Source organism: Pogonomyrmex barbatus, unplaced genomic scaffold, assembly GCF_055798465.1.
Source record: "Pogonomyrmex barbatus isolate J1 unplaced genomic scaffold, ASM5579846v1 scaffold6, whole genome shotgun sequence".
Classification (NCBI taxonomy): Eukaryota; Metazoa; Arthropoda; class Insecta; order Hymenoptera; family Formicidae; genus Pogonomyrmex; species Pogonomyrmex barbatus.
Genome location: NW_028297160.1, coordinates 2,681,045 through 2,692,692, shown reverse-complemented (window position 1 = coordinate 2,692,692; position 11,648 = coordinate 2,681,045). Strand labels below are relative to the sequence as shown.

General features: G+C 31.7%; 2 protein-coding genes across 2 annotated transcripts; both read right to left on the bottom strand.

The window, feature by feature from the left end:
- On the bottom strand, positions 1-1,829 carry LOC148935089 (uncharacterized; the record flags this gene model as incomplete). The annotated part of the gene is made up of 3 exons (XM_089082366.1): positions 1,124-1,829; positions 909-960; positions 1-726 (listed from the first exon to the last, which is right to left on the bottom strand). Coding segments are annotated over exons 1-3 (945 nt in total), but the record flags the coding sequence as incomplete, so codon positions are not given.
- A 1,957-nt stretch (positions 1,830-3,786) lies between these two features.
- LOC105427971 (uncharacterized) lies at positions 3,787-10,295 on the bottom strand. Its single transcript, XM_089082365.1, has 7 exons — positions 9,936-10,295; positions 9,678-9,744; positions 8,549-9,484; positions 6,921-7,555; positions 6,662-6,822; positions 6,038-6,190; positions 3,787-4,272 (listed from the first exon to the last, which is right to left on the bottom strand). Exons 1-7 carry the CDS (start codon positions 10,094-10,096, stop codon positions 4,202-4,204), a joined length of 2,184 nt encoding a protein of 727 aa, XP_088938491.1. The 5' UTR covers positions 10,097-10,295; the 3' UTR covers positions 3,787-4,201.
- Positions 10,296-11,648: the final 1,353 nt, after the last annotated feature.

Below are 11,648 nucleotides of genomic sequence, written 5' to 3'. Positions count from 1 at the left end.
ACACATCGATTCGCATACATATTTGGAATTCTCACGGAGTTTGTAACCCTCTTTGCATTTACAGATCTCAGGCGCCACGCACGTGCCCATCTGGCAGGGCTCGCTGCAGATCGGTTCGCAGAAGCTTTCATTTACTAGTTTGTAACCTTGGTCGCAGGTACACGTCCCCGGTGACGTGCACGTTCCGCCATTGCATGGCTTGTCGCACATTGGCGAGCAGGTGAATATTGGATCAAATTTGTCTACATGATGATAGCCACTCGCGCATTGACAGACGTTAGGAGCCACGCAATGACCGTTCTTGCACGGGAGAGCGCAAACGGGCTCGCACATAAACGGGGAGGAGTCGTTGCCGACTCTCCTGTAATTGGAACGGCACGTACACACATTCGGCTCGGCACAGTATCCGTAATTCTTCTCACATTCCGTATTACAGTTTGGCCGGCAAGTGAATCCGTCCGAGTCCAGCCAGTAGTTCTCGTTACAACTGCAAAGCTCGGGAGCGATGCAGGTGCCGTTGATGCAGTCATTCGAGCATACCGGTATGCAGGACTCCTTACCGTTCGTGTCAATTGATTTGCGATATCCTTCGTTGCAGACGCACACATTCGGCTTCTCGCAGATACCGTTCTCGCATGATTGCGAACAATGCGGCACACATGTCTGCGAATCGGATTGAACGTAACCTTCGCAGCATTTATGCCTAATAGTCCACCGAATGCGATACTGTAAAGGTAATTAACGAATTAATTGCATTATGAACACATGAAAGACAGACAGTTAGTTTGTAAGATAAAAATAAAGAAAATATTAGCATTTTTATTAGCAAAATTATTTCTCGTCTCTTATTTCTTTTTTATTTCTCTTACGAACATTATTGCAAACATTATTTATATTAGTTTGATTACCTCTATACGCTGGTATATGCCTGGTTCGTCCAGAATTTCTGGTACCCTCTGACTGTAATAAAATTAGTAAAATCAATATTTATGTACCTATATATCTAAACGAGTAATTTACATGTTTAAAAAGAACAAATTATTTTATAAATGGATACATGCATAGATACATATATGTATCATATTCAATTTTTGAATGGGTATAATAATAAGTACAAAAATACCTGTAAAGTTCAGTACAGTCTTTCATTCTAGTAGATATATTTTTGAATTCTGGTAAATCTTTGAAGAAAAATTCGGGTATCTCTGTAGCATCTACATGCCATGTACTCATTGCTAAAAACAATATTTTGATGATTAAAATAATAATATAATTATTATGTAATCCCATGGTCCGTTATGTCTACGAAGACTATGCTCTCGCCGTAATATCTTGACTGACTGTCGTCCTTTCTTTATCCATACATATATATTGTCTCATTTATCTTTGCTTTACATATGCAGGTTTTACGTATCTAGCATTCTTTTCAAACAAAATATACACTATCAGAGATTACTTAAAGCATATATATTCATAATGTAAGGTTCGTTTTAAAGTGTCACTATTACTCGTATTCAGAGAATGGCCCAAAGCAAGAGTAATAGAAATATTTATTTTAATTTTTCTATTCCAAATAAATACAAATATGACAAAAAAATTTGGCAATAATGTCATATAGCTCTCTGGCAATGTTAATGATAATGTCAATAATATTAATTATAATAATATTAATATAGGTAATAATTATTATAAGTATAGTATATTATAAGTATATAGTATATAGGTAGTATAAGGTATAAGTAACATTTGACTTAATATATAAGAATTATGATAGAAATTTTACGACATTATGTCACGGCTATTATTGGGAGTCGCCAATTGATAACAATCACAATGTGTAGTTTAAATAACAAGTTTTATTATAATATCTCATATATAAATTTTATTGAGAACGCGCTTTTGAAATTTACGATATAATAGTAATTGAGAAGGTTGCATACAATAAAGATCCGTTTTAAAATTCGACGTCTGGTCAGCACCTGCCGAGGATTCTGATTATCAATGATAAGAGAGGAAACGAACCGAGAATCCGTGACAGATACATTATCTGAAAACAGATTGAGTCCGATAAAAATGTGAATCTTATCGCGATCGGTTGTCCAGATCGGTCCTCCGATGCAACATGTCCAAAAAAGTATAAGCCTATCTCTGGCAAGAATGGCAAAAATTGACTTAGATTGCTCGGCCTTCTCTCTTTCTTTCTTTCCATCAGGGCTTTCAGGACTCGGGAATTTTAGCTTTGACTTGCTCATAGTGTAACTTCGAATCTCTCTCCTCTCTTTCATGCTCTTTCTCTTATTTCTATTGAAATAACAGAAGAGATATTTCTCTTCTCCGAAATTTGTTACTTTCCTCTTTCACATATTTTACTCTCATCTCACTCTAATCGACTTGAAATACTTCTCTGAAATACTTCTCTTAGCTAATCTCACATATGTTACATTATCATATATTTTCCATACAATAATGAAGTATATATTAAGTATATATTAAGATATATATTAAGATTACTTGAGAAAATGTCAATTATTTAATTCACAAAGAGAAAAGAAAGGTATTTTATAAAAAAGATTATTCCTTAAAGAAACCATCAAACTAAATTGAATTGATTAAACTAAATTGAATCGATTTATTGTAGTGTATTGTATTGTATTGTAGTGTATTTATAAGCTTTTTTGCTTAGAATGATTTTTGAAACATCTTTTAGAAATTAATTTCTGTATGATATTCTATATTTCAAAGAAAAGATTCTCTAGAAATTTCAGTATCATATTCTTTACAATACAATTTTACATTAATTTATATATTTTATTATATAGCTCTTGGACGATGTTAATGATAATATTAATATCATTAATTATAATAATATTAATATAGTTATAATAAGTAGTAACATTTGACTAAAATATAAAAATTACGACAGAAATTTTACAACATTATGTAACAGCTATTATTAAAAGTCGCCAATTGATAACAATCATGTGTAATTTAAATAACGTTTTTTATTATAATATCTCATATATAAATTCTATCATCAGCGCGCGTTTGAAATTTTCGATATAATAATGATTGCAAAGGTTACATACAATAAAGATTCGTTTTACAAGATTCAGTAAAACGACATCTAAGATCTCTCTGATCAGCATCTGCCGAGGATTCTAACTATCGATGATAAAAGAAGAAACGGATCAAAATTCCGCGCGAGATCCATTATTTGTAAGAGGGTTGAGTCCGACAAAAATGTGAACAATCGATTGCCGTGTCCAGTCCTCCGACATGTCCACAAATATATAAGCCTCCGTCTAGCAAGAATTGCGAAAATTGATTTAGAATTGCTCGATTGCTTTCTTTTCATCAAGGCTTCCAGAACTCGGGAATCTTAGCATTGACTTGCTCGCAGAAGAATTTCGAATCTTTCTTCTCTCTCTCTCTCTCAAGCTCTTTTTATTTCAATCTCTCTTCTCTGAAATTCATTACTCTCCCTCTTACCTCGTTATAATCGACTTGTCTGAAATATTTCTCTCAGTTAATGTGTTACAATTATCACTTTTCCTTAATAAAACAATAATGTAATATTTATAAAGCAGATTACTCGACAAAATAGCTATTATTTAATAGAGAAGAAGACCATAATTATATATTAGTAACAGTATTAACGAAAGACCTATTGTCGTTATGTTTAGAAAAAATAAGATAAGAAACATTTTTTATATGCAAACAAATGTTTTGTGTTTCCCGGCCGCCGGACTCAATATGTTTGTGCAAATAAATGAAGTATACAGTGAATTATAAACATGTTTGCATTAAATGAAATTTATTTTAATATTTCATAATATTTCATAATATTTCATAATATTTTTATTATTTGTACTATATTTGTAATATTTATATTATTAATACTATATTTCTATTATTAAAATATCATGATATATATCTTTAAAGACATAATATAAGCTAGAATAAATTTATATAAAAAGATATCATTATTAATTGTAATTAATGATGATAATTATGATTAATATAATTATGATTGGCTAAATAAATGTTATTTATCTTTGTTCAAAAAATGTCACGAACAGTAAAATATATGTCATTGTATTTATCATTTTTATGACTGTTGTTGTATTTATTGATATTGTCACAACTAATAAAACCTGTTTTTTGCAAAATTTTGGTTTCCATGTTCATGCCTTTTTCAAAGTTACATCTCATTTTCAGGTAATAAAACTTCGCTGCAGTAAGATTTTCGTATAAAAATATTTGCCGATATACCTATCGAAACAAATATATCAAAATAATTAACTATATAAAAATAATCATAATAAAAAAATAAAATAATCATAATAAAAATAATCATAATAAAAATAATCATATTTCATGCAATGTGAAATATAAAAAAATACTTATAAATAATTATAAATTATAAATATAAATAATTATAAATTTTTTGTTTTAATATTTGATATAATGGGAAGGGAAATATCTTAAATTTAATATCGTGGAAACTTAGTGTTTGTTTTATGATTCATATGATGTTTGTTATTACGTATGAGATACGTGTATCATATAGCAGGAAGTAGGATGCTGTTTTAATAAAAATTATCTTTTAGTTGTATTTTGAAAAATATTGTTACGTCTGAACGCTGATTCGCTCGTTGTTGGCTTCCGAATATTAATAGTAAAAGAAGAAGATCGTTCCCTACAGACAGAACAGCGGTTGTTGTTTTGACCAAAGGCGAACTTTAGTCATGAAAGAGCTGCGGAATAACTGTGATCATTACGAATATTCTTTCGATTCTCTTATTCCCGTTTTGTTAATAAAGTTCTTTTTTTTTCATAGAACGGTCTAGAATCGAAAATTTTATTCTATCCGATTTTTTCAAGAAAATTCGCTCCCAAAGTACATTGATTGCGAGCACGCAATTTTATTCTGTAAGTTTGGGGAGCACTCCGGATAAACTAGACGAGACAAATGTTTCAAATCTGAGCTGAGAGAAGCTAAAGTTTCTCCCAAATTTGTTTGTGATTTATAAGTTGCATATAAGTTTGTGCCGAAAATCTTTCACCAAAACGTAATTCTAACTGTGAAATTAATTCACGAATTTTCTAATTACTATTCTAATACGAATTACGAATTTTTTAATTCACTCACAAACTCGCATGCGCCTTCCGTCTAAGATACGAATCAAAGATGAGCTCTCCAAAGCCTTTTTCGTATTACTCCCACTATTTGCAAGCGCCATTAAATTAAATTGTGCCAAAAATTCGCGTAACGAGATACTTCCGTCATACAGTCGGAATTAAATTTAAAACCGAGACCATCCTCGTGATAAAAAATTTGCAAATTTGTAAATTTGGGAAATGACTGATCTGATATATGTTGCTCCTCAGAATGCTGCATATGCTTTCTCTGCTGATTGGATTGCAGACAATCCGCTCGTCGATGCTGCTGCGTTATGCGCTCATCTCTCAGGAGACGAAGTTCATCGAAAGTTAGACGGAGAACTGTCTCTAGATCTGTCGTTTCCAGTTCCTTCATTCGTGTGCACGTTCTTTTTCTCGATGATGCTATTTGTCTCTCTGTCGAACCATCCGTATTTGCTGGCTACTCGTTGTTCCAACGTGCGATTAGGCTACGTTGTTCCAACTCGTCGATGCACAACGCTTTGCCATACTAGTTGATACGTTCGATTCCGGACGAGCCATCAAAATATCGCGCTCATTTGTAGAACTTCGTTTAATTCACTCTTACTCGCGTAATAAATTATAGGTTGTTTTATAAAAAGATCGAATTTTAACAAAACGAGAACAAGAGAGTCGAAAGAATATTCATAATGATTACAGCTGCTTCGCAGTTCTCTGGCAATCAAAGTCCGTCAAATAACAACTGCCGACACTTCGGTAGGGAACGTCCCTCTTCTTCTCAAATCAATATTCTATTCAAATCAATATCGAGGGGCAACAAGTGGATCACAGCTCGGTCGTAAAAATTATGAATTATATAATTATTAGATTAGATAAACATTTTGAAAAATACCTGTTAATTTTTTCTTCTGACATTTGTGATATATTACAAATGCTGCTACTGGCAGACCTATAATCAACAATATAGCGATACTCACGAAAAGCCAAACTATTTTGATAGAGATAATCGAGCCTTTATAATGACGCGTCATATAACAAGGCAATTCTGAAAAATAAAAGATAGTACAGACACAAAAGATAGTACGACACTAAGATTTTTAATGAACATATATAAAAAAAAAATTTTATAGTCTTGAATAATATTTAATAAATTTATTATTTAAAATTACTTAGAAAATTTTATTTAAAAAATTGTTATTATAATTTTATTCTGATCTATAATTTCTTATTATAATTTCTATTTCATTATCGATATCGAAATTATTATAAACTAATTTGTATAATTAAATGTAAAGTTATTTTAAATTATAAAATAAATTATTTAACTTTGTTTATATCATTTAAAATTGTTACACAAATTATTTAAATTTATTACAGGGATATTACAGGGAATAATATGTGATAATAAGGAAAAATTCGATTAAAAATACGAATTACAAATTTCCATAAATAATTACTAAAATTTTTGTCATTACAAATGAAAAATATATATATTTATTTTCAAAAATGTAAATACCTGTACTAAGTAAGCATCCGACAGAAGTCGTATTGTCTTTATCAGAATGTACCATGTAACACAGAGTATCTTTGTTAAGAGAACTGTCATACTGATGACAATTTGGCGCGCTTTTCAGAATTTGCATAATGGTGTTATTTGTATCATTACGGATCGTAATTCTGTAATTGACGAATTATGAAATTTGTTTAGTAAATTATTGAACGATGTTCTTTGCGAGAGGTCAAGAATGGGAAATTGGCGAATCCATAATATTCACCTGTTGACATCGCTGTGATCGTAGGTCATCGTTGTAACACACATGGACGATTGATCGCAGTCTTCTCCCGTCCATCCGAAATGACACTCGCATTTGTAATCGAGGTTGTGGTCGATAACGCATTCGCCGTGTTCACTGCAATTGCGAGTACATGGGGAAATGCAGTATGGTCCCGAATCATTGTAGACGTTTTGTACGAAATCTTTGTGACAAATGCAATGGTCCGGACTGATGCAGTCGCCGTTCTGGCAACCTCTCTTGCAAATTGGTTCGCAAAAGCTTTCATTTCGTGGTGTGAACCCATCGTTGCACGTGCAACGATTCGGCTCTGTACAGTTGCTATTGATGCATGATGGAGTGCATGAAGGTATACAACCTTCACCGAATACGTTCTTCACGTAACCGTGATTGCAGACACAACTGCCAGATATGTCGCACCTCTCGTTAACCTTACATGACAGCGCATTACAAGGACGAAATTCGGTACAAATGCGATCGTCTGAATTATTTTGAGGCTCGGTCCACGATGGAAAATAACCATCATTGCAGGTACATACATTTGGCGCAGTGCATTTCCCTTTGATGCATTTGAAGTCACAAACCGGTTCGCAAAAATTTCTATCTTCTTCTTTCATCTATTTATTTATTAAAGGTCAAATAAATTTTGCTAAATTAACTGTAATTAAATAAATATTGATTAAACTATATTTTTTTTCTGCGTAAACTTGTTCTCGTATGTTACTTGGATAACGGCAGTTTTATTTCTAATGACAAAAATCGTCGAATATATTGATTATTTTAAATTGTTATAATTTCGCGAACATAATTTGTAACTCAAGTGTAAAAAAATAAGAAAAAAATTTTAAGCAGAGTTCTAAAAATTTTTTCACTTTTGTACATGGTTTCAAAGTTAAAGTTTACAGTATAATTGTTTTAATAATGTTTAAGTAACATTGTTTAATAATTCTATTGAAAATCTAAATCTCTTCATATGTTTATTATAACTAAGTAACATTAGTTTCAATATAGAGATATTTTTGTTAATTTATACTTAGTTAATAAACATATGGATTAGATTCAATATTATCTCTAAAAAATTAGTGATGTGCAAACTATTCGAATACAAACTGAATTGAATCGAATCAGATGAGATTCAATTCGAATTGGATTTGAATCTCTATAATTTGAATCTAAATTATTCAAAAATTTGGAATCGAAGAAGTTTGAATAATATACATATACATATATGAGCAATCTTATAAATCATGTTTTTCGTTAATAAAAAAAACAGTATGATTATTTTTTTAAAATAATGTAAGGACGCATTCGCGTATGATTTTGCGAAAATAATATATTCTTAATTAATTAAAAGTTATACTATTTAACAATTTATGTCGATTTGATACAATTTGGATTTATTGTAAATAATTCTTGATTCGCACATCTTTGTAAGAGATATCTTTATAAGAGATATAAGCAAAGTATTTAATTCAGGGAAAAACAATTTTTTTTAATAAAGATTGAAATCTCTATTTCGTATAATGTGTATATCTTATGTATTAGTTATATATTTGTTGAAAATTCCAACAATAATGAATAACATTTATATTTTATATGAATGTACTTACCAATAATTTGCGCAAATGGAAATATTTCAAAGTTTCGAAGTTCGTACTATATCCATCAGGACAACTACACGTATCATCCGAATTACATGTTCCATTTGGTTTGCAATGCGTCAGACAGTATGATTCACATGTCCCAGTCGTATAATTTAAAAAATATTCTCGGTTACAAAAGCAACGTCCGTATATACACGTACCGTTGCCACATTTATTTTTACACATCGATTCGCATACATATTTGGAATTCTCACGAAGTTGATAATTCTCGTTACATCTGCAAATTTCAGGTGCCACGCACGTGCCCATCTGACAGGACTCGCTGCAGATCGGTTCGCAGAAGCTTTCATTCACCAGTTTGTAGCCTCGGTCGCAGGTACACATTCCCGGTGACGTACACGTACCGCCATTGCATGGCTTGTCGCATTTAGGCTTGCAGGTGAATATTGGATCGTATTCGTCCGGTTCGTAGCCGTTCGCGCATTGACAGACGTTAGGAGCCACGCAATGACCGTTCTTGCACGGGACAGCGCAAACGGGCTCGCACATAAACGGGGAGGAGTCGTTGCCGACTCTCCTGTAATTGGAACGGCACGTACACACATTCGGCTCGGCACAGTATCCGTAATTCTTCTCACATTCCGTATTACAGTTCGGCCGGCAAGTGAATCCGTCCGAGTCCAGCCAGTAGTTCTCGTTACAACTGCAAAGTTCGGGAGCGATGCAGGTGCCGTTGATGCAGTCATTCGAGCATACCGGTATGCAGGACTCCTTACCGTTCGCGTCAATTGATTTGAGATATCCTTCGTTGCAGACGCACACATTCGGCTTCTCGCAGATTCCGTTCTCGCATGATTGCGAACAATGCGGCACACATGTCTGCGAATCGGATTGAACGTAACCTTCGCAGCATTTATGCTTAATAGTCCATCGAACGTGATACTGTAAAGATTGTAATTAGCGAATTAATTACTCACACTTGCAGTAGAAACAGTTGAAAGATAGATAATTAGTTTGTAAGTTAAAAGTAAAGACGAAAATATTATCATTTAGCAAAATTGCTTTTCGTTTCATATTTCTTTTTTATTTCTCCTACGAACATTGTGGCAAATGTTATTTATATTAGTTTGATTACCCTTATCTCGTGTGTGTCTGGTTCTTCGCTTATTTTATTTCGCTTGTAAATTTCTGGTACCTTCTGACTGTAATAAAATTAGAAAAATTGAAATTTATGTATCTATATATATATATATATATATATATATATATATATATATATATATGTAAATGTTTAAAAAGGACAAATTATTTTTGAAATGGATACATACGTAGATACATACATATATCGAATTCAATTTTTTTGAAAGAGTATAATAACAACATATAAAAATACCTGTAAAGTTTAGTACAGTCTTTCATTCTATTATGCATATTTCCGAGATATTCTAACTGTCCGATGTAATATTCGGGTAAAGCATCTATATGCCATATATTCATTACTAAAAACAATATTTTGACGACTAAAATAACAATAGAATCGTCGTGTAATCCCATGATCTGTTATTTCTACGAAGACTATGCTCTCGCCGCGATATCTAGACTGACTGTCGTAGCCATTTCTTCTTTCATACATATATATTGTCCCATTTATCTTTGCTTTACATGTGTATAAGTTTTATGTATCTAGCATTCTTTTCAAACAGGATATACACTATCAGAGGGTTATTTAAAGCATATGTATTCATGATGTAATGTTCGTTTTAAAGTATCACTGCTACTCGTATTCAGAGAGTGGCCCGAAGCAGGAGTAATAGAAACATTTATTTTAAATTTTCTATCTTAAATAAATGCAAATATGAAAGAGATTTTGGCAATAATGTCATATAGCTCTTGGACGATGTTAATGGTAATATTAATATCATTAATTATAATAATATTAATATAATAAGTACTATAATAAGTAGTAACATTTGACTAAAATGTAAAAATTACGACAGAAATTTTACAACATTATGTAACAGCTATTATTAAAAGTCGCCAATTGATAACAATCATGTGTAATTTAAATAACGATTTTTATTATAATATATAAATTTTATCAAGGGTGCGTGTTTGAAATTTTCGATATATTTTTTTCGATATAATAGTGATTGCGAAGGTTACATACAATAAAGATTCGTTTTACAAGATTCGGTAAGACGACGTCCGATCAGCACCTGCCGAGGATTCTAATTATCGATGATAAAAGAAGAAACGGTCCGCGCGAGATCCATTATTTTTAATTAGGGTTGAATTCGACAAAAATGTGAAGAATCGATTGCCATGTCCAATCCTCCATGTCCATAAATATATAAATCCCCGTCTAGCAAGAATTGCGAAAATTGATTTAGATTGCTCGATTGCTTTCTTTTCATCAAGGTTTCCAGAACGAGAATCTTAGCTTTGACTTGCTTATAGAGGAATTTTGAATTTCTCTTCTCTCTCTCTCTCTCTCTCTCTCTCAAGCTCTTTTTATTTTAATCTTTTTTCTCCGAAATTCTCTTCCCTCCTTCACATATCTCCCTCTCACCTCGTTCTAATCGACTTGTCTGAAATACTTCTCTCAGCTAATCTTACAATGTGTTACAAATATCAATTTTCCTCAATAAAACAATAATGTAATATATATAAAGCAGATTACTTGACAAAATAACTATTATTTAATAGAGAAGAAGACTATAATTAATATATACTATAATTAAAGACTATATATTAATAACAACAGTATTACGAAAGTATTGTCGTTATGTTTGGGAAAAATAAGATAGACATTTTTTTTGGAAGCGAAAGTTTTGGATTTCCGGTCGCCGACTCAATATATTCGTAGCAATACAATATTTTGTTGAATCTAATATTTTTGCTATTAGTATTTTTATAAGATATTTTATATTTTATATATAAATGTGTATTTATATTTAATGATGTATATTGTGTAGGATTAGTACATGTATAATATGTGTGTTACGATTGACTCGTGATGTTATGCGTTTTTTAAATTTAAACTCATCTTTTTACGTATTTTGTTGTGTTTTATCTTATTAAATCATCAGATTTCATCATCGAATTT

Bases quoted from the DNA above. Each gene is read 5' to 3' on its own strand.
- LOC105427971 (XM_089082365.1), bottom strand. From the start codon at position 10,096: ATGGGATTACACGACGATTCTATTGTTATTTTAGTCGTCAAAATATTG. The intron at 9,485-9,677 runs GTAATCAAACTA...CAATCTTTACAG, and splicing joins CAGACACACACGAGATAAGG to TATCACGTTCGATGGACTAT. The intron at 6,823-6,920 runs GTGAATATTATG...CGTCAATTACAG, and splicing joins GATCACAGCGATGTCAACAG to AATTACGATCCGTAATGATA.